The following is a 23,749-nucleotide window of genomic DNA, read 5'->3' as shown; positions in this document are numbered from 1 at the left end:
TATTTGCCTTTACCCACTTATTCATTATGTCCACATTATTGATGATGACTATTTATCTTAAATCTAATTGTGAGGATATTTTGTTAAAGCACCATTTGTCAACCCTACAACATCGTCATCAAGGTATTAGTTTTACAATATTGTGATATTTGATTTTCTCCATATCGCCCGGCTCTTACACACACACACAAATTATGTGATAATAATTCCTTAGGTACAGATTGTCTGTATTAAAACCAACAGAGAATCAACAGTTTGCATTAGATTATGAATATGTTCTCATATTTTTACCTGCATAACATCGATGAAGGATTTTAAACTTGCTTCAGGTAATTTGCAATCGCCCATTGGTTCAGATATTTTTATGTAAAGTTTTCTCTGCCAATAAAACCTGTCTCCTTTAAAAGAATTATGATTACAAATGTTAACGTTATGTAAAGATCATACTCATATTGTCCACTTATTACATCAAAATACCAAAACCAACGGTGCTTAAGATATACGTTTTTAAAAGTCACACGTTTGAGCAAAAGTTACTTAACCCTTGTGTTGACTTTGGGTCACATTGACCCGTTTTCAATTTTTGTTATATATCCGAAAATATGGGAAATAGAAATAGAAATATTTAACTATTTAAAACGCTGGAAAAAGCAAAAACAAAGGCGTCAAAGTGCATTTCATCGTTACCATTTTTTAGCTGTAGCTTTGGTGGAGTTATTTCCTGCAGCAGGACGGTGTATGTGGGATTGAGTCCAAACTAAATACAGTGTGTGGTTTTCATGGTAATGAAGGAACATGTCACCCAGTGTAACAGTGTGGCTCATTAAGTGTATATTTTTTATTTTTTTTGTTTGGACATCAAAAGAGCTCTATAGCACAGAGAGAAGACCACGCTGTATCAGAGTTTGAATACACATACAACACTTGTTGGTTTTTGGAGTTTTAGTGGGATTTAGTTCAGATTTATTCTGGGAACGAGTCAAACCTGTTTTTTGAAAAATCTTTTCGAGACAAAGTCCAAGCTCCTCACATTGCAGGGCAATTTGACATGTAGTCCACTTCTAAGAAAGTGACTCACTGGTTTACGGATTCAGCAGGTTTTCATCTCACTGTGTCGTTTGTTGCCTTCGCTGACTGTCGTGTATTTGCGTGCATTCGTCACATTCAGGACCTCCTACTCACCCCCATGTCGTTAAAACAGCCTGTATTGGAACACTAGGAAGGACTCGAACACCGATGGTCGTCACTGTGCCCAACGCCCCCGATGTGCCGGAGACCAGCAAGATGCTGGAAGATGTAGACAGCGTGAGTATAGCGCCCCACACTGGCTGCTTGTAGCACTGCAGTCTGTTTTTTTATATTTTTTTTGCCAGGTCTAATGGTGGGAAATATTTCATATTCTTGTCTTTTTTTTTAAAACTATTATCAATCACACATTCCTTCAAAAATCCATGTTTCCTTTTGAGCACTGGATTATACAGTTACTTTCCACGGGACATTGGTTTTAACAACATTTTCTGTTTGTTCTTTCTCTCTTTTTATTCTTTCCAACTTCAATCTCACCATTTTCTTTTTTTTTTTTTTTTTTTTTTGGCTATCTTTTGATCAATTTATTTAACTTCTAACATCTGATCTTAACACAACCCATAACTGGAATGATTTTATTTTTACCATTTAATCTCCCGTCCTTGATTGGCTGTTGACATTGGATGTTGTGCTTTCGTCTGCGGCCTCTTTTCTTTTTTTTTTTCTTTTTTTTTTGATTATGACGCGCTTCAGTACCATTGACCCATCTCCCCCGCCCCCAGCTCGCCTCACCCCACCCATACGACTCCCCCTATCCTCTGTGAAAGACTGACCCTCTCCTCCTCTCCTTTCCTCTCTTCTCCTTCCTTCCTCCCTCCCTCCAGGTGCTTGCTTCCCTCGCCCCCTGCCCCTCCCCCGCCCCTCGCAGTAACCCTGTTCCTCTCCCTCAGAGCTACGAGCCCGACGAGCTGACCGAGGAGATGGCCCACCTCGAGGGCCTCATGAAGGACCTGAACGCCATCACCACAGCGCCATGAGCATGCCACACACGCCTACACACACACACACACACTTTCTCGCACACGTACACACAGAAAGTCACACACTCTCAAAAGTCAAACAAACACAACCCAAACATGAACCTTGGGAGCCAAAAGGCTGGTGGACACAAAATGGCTTCTTGTGCCCAAGAAAACTCTCACATCCCCCCCCCCACCCCACCCCCACCCTGCAGAGAAAAACAAAACAAACTCCAGACTGGAACTTAGGAACTTTTTTTCGGCTTGCTCAGTCTCAGGAAGGAGATTGCCATGAGAAGGAAGAAAAAGTGACGCGCTTCATCTTTTAATGAAGAATCATTCTCAGAGACGATGAACTTTAAAACATTGGTCGCTTTCAACCGGAAGATTGTGAATTATTTTGTTTTTTTCCTCAGCAAAAAAAAGAAAGAAATCCGTACGGTAGGTTTTTTTGTTGTGGTGAATGTTCGCTCGAGATGAGACAACGGTTGATTCAGTGTCAAGTCAAAAGGAGAAAGTCCAAAAATATGCTGGTTTTGATGTTGGTGCTCACGCAGCCCAGTCTACACACAGTGTTCGTTTGATTAGTGTTTTCTTTGTGCATTTTGTATATCTATTGGGCCGTTTCAGTGAAGTGAACATTGGATATCAGCCCCTTTACAAGCCAACATTATTCATAAACGTGGTAATTATTTTTAGTTTTTACCCCCATGTGTCATATATTGTTCCATTACTTTTTATTATTTTCTATGTTATTGTATTATTTTTCTACACACATATCCTTATAAACATGTACATATGATGTGCTTTTTTTTTTTTTAAACTGCCTCATTCTTTTGATGTTTCCCATCGTTTCATTATTTTTATTTGAGATGAAAGTGGGATTACAAGTTAGTCCTGAAGCTCAGTTTTTGTTTTCGTATCAAAAGGGGGAGAGAAGTCTGATGTGTTTTACAGTACGTTGTTCTTTGGCATTGTGTTGCCCCCCTTTGTACATTAAAACATCTTCTTTTTCAGTCTTTTCTTTGTTGTGGGAGCTCCGTTTTAAAAGCCTTACCAACATGTTTGTATGTTGGACAGTCGAGGCGCCTCAGCTCTTTTCGCGGATGTCGCTCGGGAGTTGTGCTGTCATGAGCTGCCATGGCAGTTTCTGTGTAGTTCGGTGGGACTTGACAGTGTCTCCTTACAGGTCAGGGGTACCTAGGACTCAGGGCGCTGACCCCACCCCTCCTAAAAAAAAAAAAAGGAAAAAAAAAGAAGAAAACCTCACATGGCACCCAGTCAATCAACCAACCAACCAACCAACCAACCAATCAATCAATCACCTGCAAAAGACGAGTTATCTTTTATACGAGAAGTTCGGTCGAATGTGTGTGTCGTATCCAAAAACCAATATTTGGTTTCAGACGTCCGTACTGCTGAACCACGTGTGCTCTCTCCCACAGCGGCGTGCGTTTGCTGTTTTTCTTCCCAGCTGTACTTCATCAAATGCCCTGGTTCCTTTACAAAGACGCAAAGATGTTGGCCTTTTGAATGGGACTCCCAGATTTTTTTTACATGGTAGTTTTTGTATGAAGAAAAGAAAAAAAAAAAAAAAAAAGAAGAAGAAGCTTGTTCATTACACAAATCCGATGTAAAAAGGAAGAAAAAAAAAACAAGTTCATCTAAGAAACTAGTTTTTCATTACCCTCTTACCCAAAGAAATTTGTCAGTAATTTGCTCTACTTTTGTGAATACCATGTTTCTCATTAATGTACATCGTCATGAATGTCAATATAACTGTAAGAGATTTTAAACTATGGATACAAACAAGGAACAAGTTTTGGGGAAAACATGATTGAAAACAAAGGGGAGGAGAAAAAGGACCGGACTTCATTTGGGAAAAATCTATTGAGTTGTAAACAGTTGAACCTGTATTGCACTTTTTCACAACTTTTGAAAAGTACATTTCTTACATATCTTGTGTTTTAAATATCAAAAGCTGTTTGTGTAACGTAGTGTCCTAGGTAAGCAGCAGGCAGCTGGTCTTGTTTTTTCTTGTTTTTTTATGTTTTTCTTTTTTTTTTTTTTTTGCTTCAGAGATGATATGAATTTGAGCAGCTGAGTTGTTTAATTCGCAGCTCGTGATGAGGAATTCTGTTGTTGCTTGTTCATGTACAGAGCTTTCTTTGCTTTCTGTAGAAAAAAAATCTGTGGCTTTTTAAAAAATGTTGAAAAAATGTTTGGAAAAAAAAAGATGTTTTTTTTATTGGTGCTCCTATACATTGTGTATACAAACTATTATGAATACTAACAAAGTAAATGTTTCTGCTCGTCTTTTTTTTTCTTTTTTTTTTATCAAACGTGATCAGCGAGAAACGGGCCATACAGTTGCTGACTGTCTTCATTTCACAATCGACAAAGGTCAGTTTGAAAGATTTTCGTCAGATTTTGAGAGGCGGCGAGCCGAGGACCCGCGAGAGACTTCCCCCTGTCTCCCCTGTGCTCTACTTCTGTTGGATAGTCGTTTTCAACGAATTAATTTGCATAAAGATGGGCATTGGCCAGCTTTTTGACGCCCAGCATTTTTTCAAATGCAGTGCCGCCTTCCCGGGATGCTTTGCGGGCACGTTAAAGTCGCTTGATGTCACCCGTAGGAATAAAGCAAGGGGGTAAGCTTCTCCTCGGAACAAGTACCTCCTATGGCGCCATTTTGATGCTAACAAGCCATCACCTCCCGTTAGACTTGACCCATTGACTGCCATTCATTTTGACATCACTTTGACAGCGAATAACTTTACATCTGAAGCGTTTAAAGACTCTATTTGTCCGTTATTTATTTCTAAAGAAACACGACAATGTAAAGAAGGCTCCATTACCTTGTACCTCACGTTATGGCTCCGTAAAAGACGTTTTTGTAAAAATAGGCTAACGATTGTGTCATAACCACGCGACTTTCTGTCGCACAGTAGAGAAATTAATTAATTAATTAATTACTATTGTTAAAGGTCCCATGACATGGTGCTCTTTGGATGCTTTTATATAGGCCTATATAGCCCTAATACTGTATCTGAAGTCTCTTTCCTGAAATTCAGCCTTGGTGCAGAATTACAGCCACTAGAGCCAGTCCTACAATGAGCTTTCCTTAGTATGTGCCATTTCTGTGTCTGTAGCTATTGAGGAGGAGAGAGGGGGGGCAAGGCGGAGGGTGGGGCTGTGGCCTTGACCAACTGCCACTTTGCTCGTTTGAAAGCCATGATGTCTCTTTCTCATTGGTGGGCCAAATTCTCTGGGCGGGCAAAGCAGAGAAAGGGGAGGTAACCTTCCTCCTTATGACCTCATAAGGAGCAGATTCCAGATCGGCCCATCTGAGCTTTCATTTTCTCAAAGGCAGAGCAGGATACCCAGGGCTCGGTTTACACCTATCACCATTTCTAGCCACTGGGGGACCATAGGCAGGCTGGGGGAACGCATATTAATGTTAAAAAACCTCATAAAGTGAAATTTTCATGCCATGGGACTTTTAACTAGCATTTTAGTGATCAATAATTAGCCTGTGCCAATGTTCTCTCCTTACATATACCTACGCTCTCCGTCTCTGCAAGATTCGGAATGATTGAGAATTCTCTTGGCACAGCTACAAGAAGACTTCCAACTTTCACACGTCACATCTACGTCGTCTCTCTCAGTCGGAGGCTGTGCTATAACGCTCAGCCATCACCGGAAAAGTGCTTCTAACAGACTTGACTCGTCTCCATCCAGAGCAACGGGATCTGTTGGTCCAGTTTATATATGTCAATGGAATAAAGTGGAGTGCGTCAGAAATGTCGCACGGCCAGGTGGATCTGCACATTTAGGCTTCATGTGTCATGACAGTGTCATTTGTTCATGACAATGTCATGACACTCTTATGCAGATACCTTCAAGTAAAGTGATACTCTTTACTACACTTGATTACTTTAGTTACTAGTTACTTTTCGGATTCAGATTGTAATACAAAATAGCATAACACGTAATGTTTTTTACACTTTGATGTGTTATTATGGATTAAAGGGTTAGTTTGGATATATTGAAGTAGGGTTGTATGAGGTCCATATCCATAGTCAGTGTATTAGCTACAGTAGATGGCGGTCGGCACGCCCCCAGTTTGGAGATCAGGCAGCAGTACCGACACAGAAGCTAAGCAATGTACTTCTGTGGACGGGGGCAGCATTTCAATTTTCTTGTAGCCTATTTGATGTTTCTTTCGTAAACCGTTGAAAGTCGAACCCAAACAGCTTATCGGCGGTGTTCTACAGTTGCCCGCACAGCTGCGCTTCTGCGTAAGAATACAGATGTTCTACAGTTGAGAAAATGTGCCAAAGGAAAGGGCTGTCTGACGGCAAGGTAAAGTGGTGAAAATATTCCAAATGTAGGTTTAAAAAAATGCTGCCCCCATCCACAGCAGTACGTTGCTTAGCTTCTGTGTCGGTAATCCTGCCTGAATATTCAATATGCCAATAAAATCTAATATATAAAAAATATTCAAACTATCCCTTTAAGGGCGCCCAGATAGCTCAGTTGGTAGAGCGGGCGCCCATATATAGAGGTTTACTCCCCGACGCAGCGGGCCAGGGTCCGACTCCGACCTGCGGCCCTTTGCAGCGTGTCATTCCCTCTCTCTCCACCCTTTTAATTTCTTCAACTGTCCTGTCAATAAAGGCCTAAAAATGCCCAAAGAATTGACTTTAAAAAAAATAAACTATCCCTTTAAGGTACCCAGCAGTAGTTGAAAGTAGCTCCGCCTTTACCAGCTTTCAAATTGAAATGATGAACCCATTAATGCATCAATAATTATAATCAAGGGATTTAATAGATATGATTCTAAAAAGGGCTATTCTGCATAAGGAGTACTTTTACTTTACTTAAAATATATTTTGATGTTAATAGGTACTTTTACATAAGTATGATTTTGAATGTAGGACTTTTACTTGTAACGGAGTATTTCTACACTGTGGTATTGCTAGGAAAGAAAGATCTGTGTACTTCTTCCACCACTGCTGAAGTGGACAGAAATAGGTTGTTATCAGTAATACATAATCCAAAATCTACAGTGCATATACTGAATATCTTTGGGTGTTGCTCAGACAAAATAAGCAATTTAAATATTCAAAATGTTAACTATTTTCTGAAGTTTTATGGATTAAACAATCAATTCATTGATTTGAGAAAATGTCACACAATTATTCAATAATGAAGATAATCGTTATTATGGTGATTTCTTTGGGTTTGGTTTAAATTGCCCTGAATGAGAAAACCAAACAAAAGGACAGCTGTCATTTTAGCGATTTTTCAGCCTCCCATAGTTAAAGAATGAAAGCCTCTTTTGTACACAGACGTCGTATTTCAGATGAAGACTGTATTCAGTTTATGAGTCATAGTTTGTACAGTCACACATTCTTAAAAGCCCATTTTATAATGTAGTTTACAACTGAAATACTCTCACCTCACTTCTTATGTTATGTTTTTTTTTTTTTTTTGACTGACTAACCTCTTCATATTACACTGCAGCATGAAGGTGAGGTTTGGTCAACCAGTAACTGTTTAATCAGATTTCCTAGCTTTGGTTTTCTTATTATCATCAAAAACTGGCTTTCTGCTCGAGTTGCTGAAGCAACTGACTCACTCAGCATTTGGCCTAGAGTTGGTTTTAATTTCCCATTCCAAGTGGAAAATGTGGCGTGATGTTAAATTAATCTGCAACACGTTTGAATAAACCGTGACATTTTAAAACGCTGACATGGACAATGGAGTTTAAGTACACAAAGATTTCTGGAAATGCTGTAAAGATCAACTGACAGTAAACACGAGTCTGTTTCTACACGCCGGCACAAAAGTGTTCTCTCGCTGCTCTGATACATTTGGCATCTTGTTGTATTATGTGAAATAGAAAAGTTTATGCTTATGAGATGGCTTCACTTCACTACACTGGGAAAGGTATCAATAAAGTAAATATCAGGTAAGTTGCGGAGAAACTGACGTGAAGGTATGAAGGTAAGGTCAATTAATGAAAGGTAATAGATATACTGTAATCTCGGTTATAAAGCACAGTGTATTCCTCAATTTAAATGTATTTCCTGTTTTTTAAGAGCAGTTAATCCGGAGAACAGCAGTCTCCACAGCCTAGACACCTAACAAAATAGCTCCCTTTGATCTGGAAATGTGTTTATCACATTGTGGTGGCCTAGAGGTTAGAGAAGTGAACTTGAGAGGTCGCTGGCTCAAATCCCCAGACTGGCAGAATAAAAATCTGGGTGGGGAAAGTGAAAGAGCAGCACTTGTCCCTTCCTCATTACCACTACTGCGGTGCCCTTGAGCAAGGCTCTTAACCCCTAACCGCTCCAGTGGAGCTGCTCAGTGGCCAGCAGATCAGACTGTGGTTGTACCGGGCAGCTTCCAGGTATGAACGTGGAACTGGGAATGTGACAGGCCGTTGTTGCAAATGAGACATTTTTCTCAATCAACTTACTTGGATAAATAAAGGTTACAAAAATAAATTTTAAAAACTTAATGCAACTAACAGTAATGCATCAAAAGGTTTTCATATGAACACAGGCTCAGGCAGACCTGCATAACCTTGCCTTAAAAAAGAAATTACGATCCAAACTTTACAGAGATTTTTATGAAAAAGGAGAACACTTTGTTAATCTCCAGGTGGGTAAATATATGTTACAGCGGCACAGAAAACCGACATAAAGATACAAAAAAGTTAGAGCAGAGGAAAGAAAAGTATAGAGGGAGAGTAAACAATAGTTAGAGAAACGCATTTCAATAAAATCTAATTATGAACTACAGTATAGTATATACAGTACAATGCCTCGACCGGTTTACATTATTTGCTTTGGCATTTAGTGTTAATAAAAAAAATAATTATACAAGATATAAACGGCAATAATAATAATAATAAATTAGATATGACATGCTGGAAATAAAAGCTACAGAGTAGAAATACTATGTTAAAAGTAAAAGTCCTGCATTCAAACTACTTACTTACTTTTTGTACAAAAGAATTGGCAACAAAATATACTTAAAGTACCAAATATAATTAAAGTACTCATAATGCAGAATGGCCCTTTTCAGAATAATATATATTATATTAGTGGTTTGCATTATGTTCATCACTTTAATGTTGCATACGTTATTTATAGATGTATATCTTGTATTGAAAATCTGAAGTTACTCTACTAGTTAAGTTACTGAAGAATGTAGTGGAGTAAAAAGTAGTAGCGTATAAGTATAATGTTGCATAAAATGGAAATACTCAAGCACAAGTACCTCAAAATTGTAAGTATAGTATGTGAGTAAATGTACTTTGTTACTTTCCACCACTGCTCACATGGAATAATGTGAAGAAAAACTAAACTGCTTCATGCTGCACACTGCCCTAAGGCAACACCAAAAAGAAAGTTAATACAATTTTCCATTCATAATTTCTGTGAATAATTCCCTAATATATATATATATATATATATATATATACACACACACATACATACTCATACATACTCATACATACATACATACATACATACATACATACATACATACATACTCACTCACTCACTACCGGTCAAAAGTTTGGGGTCACTTAGAAATTTCCATTCCATTCCAGACAGAATACCAGCTGAGATCAGTTGCATTGTTTTTTTAATCAGGGCAGCAGTTTTCAGATTACATTATTTGCTTACATAATTGCAAAAGGGTTCTCGACTGTTGTAGGAAGAAGTGGCTGAAGAAATGCTTGAAATCCCATGCTTTTTGGTCTAAACGTTATACCCAAATTAAAAGTGGTACAGCTCCCATATACTTTGACACTCTGGGGTGTGCCTGACACAATTTTTGTTACAAGTGTCAGGGTGATTCTAGGCCTTACTGACACAGAGTTACAGAGACTAGAATGGAAGTTTTTTATTTCCATCCAAGTCATATATCTGTAAAATATGGGAGCCGTACCACTTTTAATTTGGGTATGATGACGTTTAGAAGCTAAAGCTTGGAATTTCAAGCGTTTTCTTCAGCCACTTCTTTCTACAACAGTCGAGAACCCTTTTGCAATGATGTGGAGTGGAATGGAAATTTATAAGCGACCCCAAACTTTTGACCGGTAGTGTTTATACTGGAGGTCTACGTACTAGCCTTCTTCGCACTAATAGGGATAAGGTTCTGGGTCCTTTATTTTATTATTATTTTTAATTATTAATAAGTAAAAAATATTGTTCTAAAAAAGTAAATACTGTCTGTACTCTGTCGTGTTGCTCGGCGGCCAGAAGGTGTCGCTGCAGCCGTTTTCCTCGCTCCTGCAACTTCCGCCTACGTCACTCCCTCTCACAACACGGAATATGGCGGCCAGCTCAGATCGGATTCCTCCTCCTTTCCCCGCCACGGAGGAGCCGGGAGTCGGACCGTCTGACATGGCAGATGGAGACAGCGACGAGGGAGAGGACATATTCGTCAGTGAAATATGTTTACAGCTCATTCTTATGAATTATAACGTGTTTGTGCATTCAGTAAGCGAGACAGGGAGCCAGCCTCTTTATCTGATCTGACCTGCAGCCCAAATAACCTGGAGCCACTGACAGGGAGGCGAGAAATTAGGTCAGGTTTTGAATAAAAAGCAACGAAATTCGTTCATAAAGTTAGTCGAAGTTAATTCGAGCAGGAATTGAGCAGGTTTTATTCGTAACTAGTAAGTTTTGGCCTTTTTTTTTTTTCTTTTTTTTTACTCTGGTGGTTAAAGATGCTCCTTTTTCGATTTCCGGTTCGCGTGTATTTTTTCCCCCCATGATGGCGAAGATATGTCCTGCCCTACTCTGCCTCTGATTGGCTTAGCCTGGCATTCTTACCCGAACCCTGACCAATCTCATTCCTCTTGCCTAAAACTAACCAACCCAACTAGAGCAGACGACAAGTTTTAGCCAATCAGAGAGAGAGCAGGGCGGATCATCCCTTCGCCATCCTAGGAAAATAAATTTGGCCGGTTCAATGGCTCGTATATATTTTTTTTATCAGGAATTTAATTTTATTTCTAATGTCTGGCTCAAATGACCCCCCCCTCCCACCCACCCCTTCTGTTTGTGTATTTACCGATGCTGGAAGAAGTACTCGGAATACTAATTGTACAAGTACAAATCCTGCACTGAAAATGTTAAAGGTCCAGTGTGTAACGTGTTTAGTTCATTCTCAAAATCTGTGTTGCCCCGTTCACAAACTTGTCCTTTTTCATGAATATTTACCACCACCATCAATTCCAAGTATTCCTTTTGGCTTGAAATTTTACATTTGCATTCGCATGGACTGGGGTAGACGCTTCATATCAATGACATATATAAACTGGACCTACAGATCCCATTGCTCTGGATGGAGTCCAGTGAAGGATATTAGAAGCACTTTTCCGGTGATGGCTGAGCCTTACTGCGAAGCCATGGCGCAGCCTCCAACTGAGCTCGAAGACGTAGATGTGACGTGAGCAACCTGTCTGAAAGTTGGGAGTGTTCTGGTAGCTGTGCCAAGAGAAATCTCAATCATTCCGAATCTTGCAGAGACGGAGAGCGTAGGTATATGTATGGAGATAACATAGGCACAGGCTAATTATTGCAAACTAAAATGCTAGTTAACATTAGTAATTAAACTTAAATAGCTAATGTAAGTCGAAACTGCCTTTGAGCTTCTCCTGTACTATACGGTAATTTCTGCGTGGTTATGACACAATCGTTAGCTTATTTTTACAAAAACATCTACTAGCCATAACGTGAGGTACAAGGTAATGAAGCCTTTTATACATTGTCGTGTTTCTTTAGAAATAAACAATTGACAAATAGAGTCTTTAATCGCTTCAGATGTAAAGTTATTCGCTGTCAAAGTGGCGCCAAAATGAATGGGAGTCAATGGAATGCTAACGGGAGGTGATGGCTTGTTAGCATCAAAATGGCGCCATAGGACGTACGCTTTACGTACGCTTTGCGGAGGCTCGGCTTACCCCATTTTTATATATATATAAGGTTTACCCCCTTGCTCCATATTCATGTGCCATCTTGAAATACGTTAGCCAGTAAGGGACATATACAGGACATGCTGCGCCGCCTTTGGCTTTTTCTCTGTCACATGGTAAACTCACAGGTGCTGCTAATGCTGCTAATGGGTGTCGTAGCTTCCCGGCCCCGGAAACATGGAGGACCACACGTATTCAAAATCCAAATATCAGGAACAGGAGTCTTCTTCTTCGTCCAGAAAAAAAAAAGGACATTGAAAAGAGCAATAGACCGTCTTTTTGAAGCGTGAAGGCTACCGTAGCTGTAATACATACTTTGAACTGCGTGGTGCGAGAGAGTTGATTGCGATATATGATCTCAGCCCTAGATGGGAGAAATTCACACTGGACCTTTTAAGTAAAAGTACAAAAGTATCAAATCAGCAAAATGTACTTTATAGTGCTGTCAAACGATTAAAATATTTAATCGCGATTAATCTCATTAATGTCATAGTTAACTCACGATTAATCGCAATTAATCACACATTTTTATCTATTCTAAATGTCCCTTGATTTCTTTTTTTCCCATTTATATTTTTTCATTTTAATGCTCTTATCAACATGGAAAAGTGGATCGGCTTGCTTTGTGCAAATGTTTTTTTTACTGAAAACAACATTGGCATATACGTAGTGTTCAATTTCACACTAACATTCTCACTTGGAACTAATAATCTGTCACATAATGTAACACTGTTACCTCCATTTTCCACTGCAGATAGTACTGCCTCACGCCTGAGGCGAGCGTGGCTGGTCGTCATAGCGACTATAGTTTCCCCCTTTTATATACGTCAATGGTTTCCCCCGACTCATTTCCTGGTTCTCCTTCTCCATAACCAACATGAAATCAAAGAGAGGGTTAACTTTTCCTGCTACAGGTTTCCCACCGTGGTCAGAAAGAACAGAGGAGACACTTTGTTTCTCTCACTATGACTGTAGAGTCACTACTCGCTCTGAAGCTAATCGCCGTGACGAGCCTACTAGCTACACGGCTCGCAAGCCCAAACAAGTGTGTGCGGCCGCGGCGTATGTCTGTTTTTTTTCCGGTCTGTGAAATTACGAATCCCACTATGGCCACGCCTCGCATCGATAAAAAAATTGTCGGCGTTAAAATGGGTTTCCGTTAACGCTGTTAATAACGCGTTAAACTGAAAGCCCTAGTACTTTAAGTATTAAAAGTAAAAGGTCAAAAGTGCACTCAGTGCAGAAAAAATGGCCCATGTGACTGCTGTTCTAGTAACGTTATATCATTAGATTATATTACTCAAGTGAAGTGTTGGGCATCGAGAACCGATTCCTACTTGGAATCGTTTCAAAAATTACGATTCCATCAGAATCGTTTCTTTATTGGAATCGTTTGGAGGATTTGGTTTCAAATCTGATCATAGGTTCCAAATTTAACATGCTTAAGTTTTGGGTTCCTTAGCTTTCATGCGCTTGTTGTGTTGCAGCCTTCGAGCACAGTAAGCGGCGTTCTAGTGTGGCTTTATTTTACGTTGAAAAGCCCGGGAAAACTGCAACCCACCATTGAATCAAAATAAAACTTTCCTCTTATTTGTGAAATAAGCATGTGACACATTTCAACTCCACCCCTCAAAGAATCAGAATAGAGAATCGATAAGAACCGGAATCAAAAGGAAGAATCGGAATTGGAATCAGAATCGTTAAAATCCAAACGATGCCCAACCCTACTCAAGTCCTTAAGTACTTATGCTGCGTTCCAGGCAACCCGTAACTCGTGTTTTCAGAACCTTCTACCCGTGAAAGTGCCCTGGAACGGCATTCAAACCGTAACTCGTACCAGATCGTGGTACTCCCAGTTCCAGTTTTTGACGTCACACACACATAAACAACAATGGTGACACCCCCCCCGTTGATGCTGTACAGACGCCGTTTATTAACAGTGATAAGTAGAAATAAATTAACATAAATAGGCAACGCAAAGTAACATAGATAGCTAACATCAACGTTAGGTAGCCGCTAGATAACGCTAGCTAGAAGGGTTTGAGGTGACATTGCGTGGAACGCTACCAAGTCGTTAGTCGTGACTTGAAGTCGTAACTTACGGGCTAAAAACTGTGTCTGGAACGCAGCATTAAAGCTACACTAGAGAACTTTTCCCGCTTCGGTCCCCCTACAGCTTGGAAGCAGAATTGTCCATTACATTACATTAAGAAAGTTTGCCAGATCGGGTAGCGGATCTGAACTGGACAGTGTAATGTAATGGACAATTCCGCTTCCAACCTGTAGGGGGAACGAAACGGGAAAAGTTCTCTAGTGTTGCTTTAAGTACAGTCCTCTCTACAATTATTTGACAGCTTTAGTACTTTAAAAATTAAGATTTTTGCATTAGAAAAACATAAGATTATATAAAAAGTTTTCTTCTACCCAACAGTACAGCTGAAACAATTAGTTGATTAATCGATAAGCCGATTTGATTTCAGTAGATTTATCATTTATCATAAAAATAAATTAAAAAAAATGTCATGGTTCCAACTCACAAATGTGAGGATTTTCTGCTTTTCCTTTTAATTATTTTTTATTTATTTAGTATCATTTCGAATTTTGTTGGACTGGGTTGGCCAAAACATTGTCAAGATGTCTCTTGGGGTTCTGGGTTAGACGACATTTCTCACTACTTTCTAAAAATGATTAGCAGATTAATCCATAATGAAAATAATGGATTAATCTGCTTGATTAATGATCGGTTTGAAGGATGGTTTTGTAAAAATTCTAGTAGTGAGAAATGCCATCACAATTAAATATACTACGTACGTTACATTTCACTTACATGTATTTGTTGTGTTTCTGTGGTTCATTTACAACATGTCGTTCCTTTCTGGTCGTCAGAGTAACCCTATGGCTGTGAGTCGAGGAGTTTCTCAGCCGGACAATGTCAACGAAGAACCTCCAGATCTGTTCAGTGAGGAGGAGGAGGCCAGCAGCACAACTGTCAAATCCAACGGAGTTCACTCTGATGATGACAACGACCTGTTTGCTGGTTAGGAGACATTTTCTACCAACAATTTATGTCCATTTTATCCCGCTCACTTTTACGGTCGTCTTTGCTTCCGGCTCCTAAAAAGAATTTAGTCTTGCGAAATAGTTTATTTTAAGCCTAAAGGCCTTTTTATTATTGTGCGTAGAATCGACAGCGTACCCCCGCGGACCCCTCTGCGTCTACGCCGTAGCCTGATGCGCACCTCTCGAAAAATGTAACTACACGTCGCAGCAACACACGTCGCTCGGGCCGTGGCTTGGTAGCGTTGCATTTCCCCCGACTCATTTCCTGGTTTTCCTTCTACATAAACAACATGAAATTGGAGAGGGTTCACTTTTCCTGCTACAGATTTCCAACCTTGGTCAGAAAACACAGGGGAGACATCAGGCCACTTACGTAGACTACAGCGAAAGTCCTGCATGGAGCCTCTGCAGAACCATAAAACAAGCCTAAGACACGCTACACTATTTTTATGCAGATCTTAGAGGGGCATTTCTCAGATTTTACACATCAAGCTCAGTTTATTCATCACAAGGTGTACTAAACGCTTAACAGATGACGTCATCTCAGTTTGGGCTCGAAGTGGGGCTGCAACCACAGACTTCTGATCATCGATGAAGCCATTATTGTTGTTTAGTCAACAAAAAAACTAAATAGTTATAATAAAAGAGGTTGAAATACATTTTTGTGGAATTTCATTGTGCATGGATTCATCTGTTTGTAGTTAGTGAATTGAAAAAAGTCTTATACACACCATTTATTAAAAAGTTGGTGATGTTGTCAAAATGCATTTGTCACATAGTGTAAACTGCAGCTTTTGTACAGTAAAGTAATAATTTCCAAAGCAGCAGTGCACTGGACGAATCGGGTGTGATGATATTGTGTGATCCTGTCTGAGGTACACTTTAGTAATTTCTGTTCTTTTTAGATGAAGAGGCACACGTTGAGCTGAGCACAGACGCACCTGGCAGCTCTGCCCGGAAGGAGCCCTCCACCTCCTCTGGCCCTCGTCCCGCCTCCTCCTTCACTCGGAGCCCTGCAGCCATGCAGCCCACATCTCTGGAGCAGGTAAATGGCAGTAACTGAGAACGCATGCTTTTGTAGTCTCGCATTGTCATTGTGGCTCGTCCGCACCACATTCCAGGATGTGAGAAAAACTTGCTCTGGTTTATTGGCATTTCTTTAAACCAATCGCCTTGGGCGGCGCTATGCCCCGAACGCAATGACGGTGCCGCTGCAAAATAGCCTCGGGAAGGAACTTGTTTTGGTGGAACATGTGTACGTTCGAAAGTTGTTTTAGTCGTGCAACAGGAAACTCAGATCGGACAGATAGTCTAGCTAGCTGTCTGGATTTCCCCTGCAGAGATCTGAGGAGCAGTTAACCATAGTCCTCAGAAATCCACCAGAGTTAAGAACATGGAACACAAAGAAAGGGGAAGGTGTGGGACATCCTGCCTAAAAAGAGGGACGTCCGTCAGAATTTCCAGCGGCACCCTGAACAATCCTGGAAGTGGAACGTTGTCGATATAGACTAATGCTTTTGTAATGCCTACTGTGTAATCACCAACTAACCGGTCTGTTACAACCAGTTTGTGTTCTTCTCGTTAATTACAGTTGGAGGAGGAAGAATCCAAGGATAGTTTTGATGTGGATGTTGCGGTCACCAACCCTGAGAAAATTGGTCAGTCTCTTTTTTTTATTATTTTTTTTTTTTGCATACTTTTTGTTCAGTCAGTAATTTCTTAGTTTATTCAAATGTTATTATTTGGGAAGTAGCTGATTAATTATAACATTGTATAGTAAACTTATTTTAATTTAGCCTTTTAAATGCACTGACACATTCATTTCAGTCTGAAACCTCCAGTAATTAATTCTCGTCTTTAATGTATCTCCAATGTTTCTGTCCTACTAGGAGATGGCATGAATGCATATGTGGCCTACAAAGTATCCACCAGGGTCTGTAGTAAAGCTTGTGTTGATACATATATATATTTTACATTGCTTCTAAAACTGCGAATATGTCTAAATCTTCACTACTACTTCTGAGTGTTTACTTTTTCAAGTTCTGTGCCCCTGTCTCTACTTCCAGACCTCCTTGGCCATGTTCAGGAGTAAAACCTTCTCTGTGAGGAGGCGTTATAGTGACTTCCTGGGTCTTTATGAGAAGCTGTCAGTTAAGCAGTCGCTCCACGGCTGCATCATTCCACCACCACCCGAGAAAAGTGTCGTAGGTGGGTCTTAAGTATGTGTTTTGTTTATTATCTGTCTTTTTTTTTTTTTGGTCTCTTTTGTGACTGTCATTTGGACCAACAGGAATGACTAAAGTAAAGGTGGGAATGGACGACCCGTCATCAGTAGAGTTTGTGGAGAGACGAAGAGCAGCTCTGGAGAGGCAAGGATCCATACATGTTTGATACAGCGACGTTATTAATGAGATTATAGTTGATATTCATACCGGGCCTTTTTAAACTATATTTCTATCCATGCCTCTTCTTCTTTTTTGTGTGTGTGCGCATGTTTTGTGTTTGTTTTTCGGCACCACTGCTTCTTAACTTCTCACTTTATCTTGCGGCCACTATGTTTTCTTGTAGGTATCTTCAGAGAGTAGTGTCTCACCCATCGTTACTACAAGATCCTGACGTCCGTGAGTTCTTGGAGAAAGAGGAGGTGGGTATTTTAAGATGTATTTTAAGTTTTCACTAGTGTCACTTTAATTTTACATATGTATATACATTTTTATATTGTTTGTTTTACCTATTCTTTTCCACAGCACTTTGTGATTTTATCTGTGAAAAGCGCTTTATAAATAAATTTTACTTACTTACTAAAAAGAAATTCTTGTAGCAATAAGCTGGATAATTACTTAAGATTCTTGAGAATAACTTTTGAGCCGGTGTGTGTGTGTGTGTGTGTGTGTGTGTGTGTGTGTGTGTGTGTGTGTGTGTGTGTGTGTGTGTGTGTGTGTGTGTGTGTGTGTGTGTGTGTTTGTGTGTTTTCAGCTACCCAGGGCAGTGAGTACTCAGGCACTGAGTGGAGCTGGCTTCCTCAAAATGATCAATAAAGCATCAGATGCTGTCAACAAGATGACCATCAAGATGAACGAGTCTGACACCGTAAGGGGACTCCAGAGGAAGTGTTTTTTTTGGAGACTGATGTGCAAGTGGCCTGCATATGGAGATACATTTTTATAATTTTGCCATAGAATTGTAAAAATCCATTGTTGGAGCTACCGATAGGTCAGTGGAGGCACCAGAGTATTTAAACGGCGATGCAATTAATATCCAAAAGTAGGATAGTACAGGCAAATGAGAAAATTTTTCAGTTGAACTGATACTCCTAATTATTCATGGTTTCATTATATTGGTTGTTATATTTTTAATCCCAGTGCATTGTGCTTTTGTAACGGCCTTACTTGAAATTATAGCAAGACAGGCCTTTCTAGCCATGATGAGGTTGTTTGTTTGTGGGTTTTTTGTTGATATTTTTTTACTGTGTGTCTCAGTGGTTTGAGGACAAGTTCCAGGAGGTGGAGAACGAGGAGCAGCAGTTGAGGAAGCTTCAGGCGGTGGTCGACTCCCTGGTCAACCACAGAAAGGGTGAGCTACGTCTTCCTTTCTCGACTTGTCTTTTTCTGCACACTTTCTTTTGATCAAATTGTTTAAACTTAGGAAACAGAAGAGAACAGTCCAGCTGTCTGGTCTTTTAAGGTGAAACAAGCAAACTGAAGAAAAAAAAAAAAAGTTTTTCTGTTTCCATACCCAGAGCTGTGTGGGAGCACGGCAGTATTTGCCAAAAGTATGGCCATGTTGGGAAACTCTGAGGACAACACAGCCTTGTCGCGGGCCCTCTCCCAGCTGGCAGAGGTGGAGGACAAGATGGAGCAGCTGCATCAGGAGCAGGCAGCCAGTGACTTCTTCATCTTTGCAGAGCTTCTGGCCGACTACATTCGCCTGCTGGGTGCTATGCGCGTACGTTTACTGCTGCAAAATGGTTTTACAGTAGGAGGAAGTAAAGATAAGATAGAGCAGGGAGCCCTGGAAAAGTCAAGCGTGAGTAGTTCTTGATACAAGAACTGAAATTGTAATAAAAAAAATTACAACTGTATTAATGTCGCTCTGACTTTTGTCAGAGCAACATAAATACAGCAGTAAGGGCACTCTTTAATAATCTTTTGTCATGTCACAGATGTCTTCTAATGCAAGTGTGCTACCTTTTTCTCTGTTTGGTAAGTGGCCCGTTCAAGTGTTGACTGTCCACAGGGGTGTTTTGACCAGCGTGTGCGGGCGTGGCAACGATGGCAGGAGGCTCAGAGCACACTCCAGAAGAAGAGAGAGGCCGAGGCCAAGCTGCTGTGGGCAAACAAGCCGGACAAACTCCAGCAGGCCAAAGAAGAGATCACTGAGGTAACAGACACAGTAACCACACAGCTGCTGCAGCACTGAATAATTACTGTTTTTTAATGCATACATTCTTATTTTTTTAATTTTATTTGTTTATTTGATTGATTGATTGATTGATTGTAAAATATCAAGACATTCATTGTTTTGTGTTTTCCGCCATTTGTCCTCAGTGGGAGGCGAGGGTTACTCAGCACGAAAGAGATTTCGACAGGATTGGTATGACTGTACGCAAGGAGGTTCTCAGGTTTGAGGTATGTTTATGTTTTTATCATTGGCACAAAATGTAAAAAGTTTGAATATTTTATTGTCTCACTACAACTTTTGATCAAAGTAGATTTAATGTGACTTTCTTCAACACTGATCAACAGAGCAATTCAATTCAATTGTATTTGTAGTATCAAATCATAACAAGAGGTCTAGACCAGTGGTTCCCAACCTGGGGTCCGGGGACCCCTCAGGGGGCGGCAAAGATCACAGGGGGTGCGCAAGTCTTTATCTGGTTTGAGGTTGAGGTAAAAAAAAAAAAAGATTTGCACATGTTAAACAAATTATGATAATACACTAGAATATATAATGTATACAAAAGTCGGTATAAAAATTATATATTTTTGTTCTCGCTTAAAATTGTAGACAGGCTACTTAGGAGGCGTGACCCTTGCTGTCATCAGGTCAGCTGCTAGCTGCTATCATCCTCGTTTTTCCTGCCGCCACGGCATCACTATTTTATGAATGAAACATGGCAGAGAAACGTAAAAGTGCTGATAACTGCTCTGTATCAAAAAATAAAGTAAGGCTCTATCTCGAGAGTTACCTCAACTTTGGTTTCCGGGGGGGGTGGGAGGGGTCAGCTTTTCTTAGACATAAGTAGGGGGGGCGCCAAGGAAAAAAGGTTGAGAACCACTGGTCTAGGCCACACTCCCAACAATTCTAGTAATTCCCCCAAGAGCAAGCATTTAGTGCGACAGTGGTGAGGAAAAACTCCCTTTTAGGACGAAACCTTGGACAGACCCAGGCTCTTGGTAGGCGGTGTCTGACGGGGACAGTGGGGGGTGTGATGAACAGTGGTAATAACAGTCACAATAAAAGATAATGGAACAGTGACTCCACCCCCAACAAAAAAAAAGAAAATCTAAAAATAAATAAATAAAAGTGCTTGAATTGTGAAAACACTTTTGTCTATTCAGAAAGAAAAAGCCAAGGACTTCAGGAGCCAGATAGTCAAATATTTGGAGGCCATGCTGCAGTCTCAACAACGGGTAAATATTTAATTATATCAATTATTATATTCATCACGTACACTTTGTACGCTTTGCTTCATTCATGGGGGGTACCAAAGTGTACCTTTAACTAAACATTGAATTTTTATTATTTGTATTATGATACTGACTTTTAAATATTGGTTACAATTAGTATTTATTGAACTATTGAGTGATCACTCACAACACACTTTAACCGTCTTTTTTTATTCTTCTCGTCCCGATTGTTTTCCAGCTTGTAAAGTTTTGGGAGGCGTTCCTGCCTGAGGCAAAGGCAATAGCTTAATGAAGAGGGAGACTTTTTAAAGACCCCAACTGCCTTTTTTGAACACTTTACCTCTTGACCACAAACTGAGAGGACAATTTTGCAACACACAAGAAACTTCCATCCATTTTTTTTCTCTTTTGTCTTTTTAATCATAGTGTATTCTCTTACCTTGTACAGTTATTTGATATAACAAGCTGCCGCATTTACACGAAATTTTTTTTTGGCACAATTCCTTGTTTATGTTCTTGACTGAAAGATGGTATAAAGCAGGAGATTAATCTGGTCTTACTATTTGGAAAACCCACTCTCTGTCAAAGGGTGTATATTGATGTTTCTTGCTTAAACTTTAATAAAGTGTTAACACTGAGGTACTGCCCTAGAGTAACCTTGTCTATAGTTTACATTAGAAGATAAACGTATGTAAGTCATTCCAGTCTCTTAACAGCTTATGTTGATGGATGCATGTCAGAAAATGTTTTGATGCACTAAAACGCATTGTACAGTTGGAAAAGCTGTTTTTTAATAAAATGCCACTATTGCTGACTGAGCTCATTTACCAGGAGTATTAGCACATTGTTAATGTATCACACAATGCATATTAGATCATAGAAATCCTATTCAAACTCAGATTTGACAAGGTTACAGGCTTGTCAGAGTTGTTACAACATGATAGAAGAAATCTAAAGTTACAGTGGGTGCAAGTTGGGAAAATGTAATCACTGCTTTTGTTGGTATTTTCTACAATGATGTATTTGCTAGAATCATGTTTATTATATTAATCAATTTCTGCAATTTAAGTTTTAAGTACTTCTTGTATCAGAGATTGAGGCACAAACTCATCTGGAACTGCTGCAGAGACTTTTTACTGTCTATAAATGACTATTGACATGTATGTACACATGTACAGTACTTTAATTGAATCATAAAATTACTGTCATATTATTAGTGACCACACATTTTTTGATAAATTAGTTTAACGATGACAAAAAAACACAGACATTCAAGTGATATGGTCCCTTATTTTCTTATTCAGCATTTGTAAGAGTGTTTTTTCTTTCATGTCATCTTTACGTAAGAATGTACTTTATTTTTGTAACCACCTTGCATTGGCACACACATTTTCCTGGAAGCACTAAAAAGATGTACAAAATAAATATGATTGGTTAAGCTTTGGGGCCCTGGTTTTAATGTGTTTAGGGCCTCTTGCAATGGCAATCAGTTTGTGTATTTTTCAGAAATATGAGGTATTAAGTTAATGACTTTGATGATGGTTGAAAACTACACCTGAACTGTCTGAACCCTTCCCAAAATGTGTGACACTGCAGAGCCACATATTATTATACCTAAACTTTCAGACTATTAGATGTATTTAGGAATTTTCTGCAAGGGCACTAACAAGCCCCTTTTTCATATTAAATTAACTGTGGAGCTCAATGTTTAAACCAGCTAGTCCTTAAAATGCTCTAATTTTTTATTTTTTTTATTTAAACATTTACAATTTCATGACTACATCTGCTAATGAGGTTCATGTGATATGATTGAAAGCTCCAGAACAGATACTAAATGGACTTTGCATTGTGACATTAGTTGTTTGGCATAAACTCCCTTTTAGACCGTTAGAAAACGTTGATAACAGAAATCCAAATTGACTTATTAGTTAGTGTTTGTAGAAAAGTAATGTCAACACCAGAAGTAATGCTTCATATTCTGCAATTTACTTTTGAAACATGAGTTCAAAATCATTTTTATGAGCTATTTTCATAAAATTAGAAAAAAAATCATGATGTATGAAGGCGATAAAACAATGTTAAAATATTGTTTTTTGAGCTTGGCAGGGACCACAGATAAAATCATTTTTTTTACTGATTTTCAGTGGTGGAAGAAGTACTCAGATGTTTTACTTAAGTAAAAAAAAAAGAGCAAAGAGAGTATTGCTAAATACTAAATCCTGCATTCAAAATGATACCTAAAAATATAAAAAAGGTATTAGTATCAAAACATACAAATACAAAGGTAAAAAAAAAAACCTCATTATGCAGAATGGCCCATTTCAGAATAATGTTTGTTATATTATTGGATTATAATTATTGATGCGTTAATCTGTACATCACTACTATCACTTCAAAGTGGCAGCTGGTAAAGGAGGGGCAAACTTTATAAACTGCTGGGTAGTTTGTGAACGTACCACCAGGGCTCAATAATCTCATCTGTATTCTTAATAATAACTCATAATTGTTTGTTGATAATATTTGGTGTTATAATCTGAATCTGCAAAGTAACGTAAAGTTATTAAATAAATGTAGTGTAGTAAAAACATGTACATGCTGCCACTTTCTACATCTACTCTACTACATCTAAAGGAAATATTGTACTTGACTACAAGGGCAACATTTTTTTCATAAAAAAACTAATTTTCTTTATACAAAAACCAACCTATGGTTCAAACTTCTTTAATGTAGTACTGTTGGTTGGACAAAACAAACATTGTAAAGGTGTCACTTTGGGCTCTGGTTAATTGTGACTGCAATTGTCGCTATTTAAGAGTCTTTATAAACCAAACAGTCAATCAATTAATGGAGAAAAAAATCAGCAGGTTAATCCATAATAAAAAATAATCATTAGTTGCAGTCCTATACAAAATAGTAGTTAGCTCTACCTCAACCAACTACAACCTGCTTTAACATTAATGCATGAGTAATAATAACAATCTGTGATATATTGTATAATAGTACAACAG

General features: G+C 39.1%; 2 protein-coding genes across 17 annotated transcripts in view; both read left to right on the top strand.

Annotated features, from left to right (window-relative positions):
• The window catches only part of neo1a (neogenin 1a), a 187,394-nt gene extending 185,145 nt beyond the window's left edge, over positions 1-2,249 (top strand). For 7 of the 16 annotated variants that reach the window (XM_039794922.1, XM_039794906.1, XM_039794912.1 and 4 more), the window contains 2 exons: positions 1,169-1,305; positions 1,911-2,249. In XM_039794922.1, coding sequence (XP_039650856.1) covers positions 1,169-1,305; positions 1,911-2,063 — 290 coding nt within the window. In that variant the 3' untranslated portion in view covers positions 2,064-2,249. Of the gene's footprint in view, positions 1-1,168; positions 1,306-1,779; positions 1,807-1,910 lie in introns of those variants that run through there. The other 9 variants (XM_039794915.1, XM_039794923.1, XM_039794918.1 and 6 more) reach the window with 7 other exon arrangements.
• Positions 2,250-10,367: 8,118 nt separating this feature from the next.
• Positions 10,368-22,184, top strand: LOC120555812 (sorting nexin-1-like). The gene is made up of 15 exons (XM_039794905.1): positions 10,368-10,513; positions 14,938-15,088; positions 16,017-16,156; positions 16,703-16,769; positions 17,001-17,044; positions 17,178-17,319; positions 17,402-17,480; positions 17,680-17,755; positions 18,088-18,201; positions 18,591-18,684; positions 18,851-19,056; positions 19,348-19,491; positions 19,659-19,739; positions 20,673-20,744; positions 20,980-22,184. The coding sequence occupies exons 1-15, from the start codon at positions 10,403-10,405 to the stop codon at positions 21,028-21,030; spliced, it is 1,572 nt and encodes a 523-aa protein (XP_039650839.1). The 5' UTR covers positions 10,368-10,402; the 3' UTR covers positions 21,031-22,184.
• Positions 22,185-23,749: the final 1,565 nt, after the last annotated feature.

Source organism: Perca fluviatilis, chromosome 3 (assembly GCF_010015445.1).
Source record: "Perca fluviatilis chromosome 3, GENO_Pfluv_1.0, whole genome shotgun sequence".
NCBI classification, from domain to species: domain Eukaryota; kingdom Metazoa; phylum Chordata; class Actinopteri; order Perciformes; family Percidae; genus Perca; species Perca fluviatilis.
This window is presented reverse-complemented; position numbering and strand designations above follow the sequence as displayed.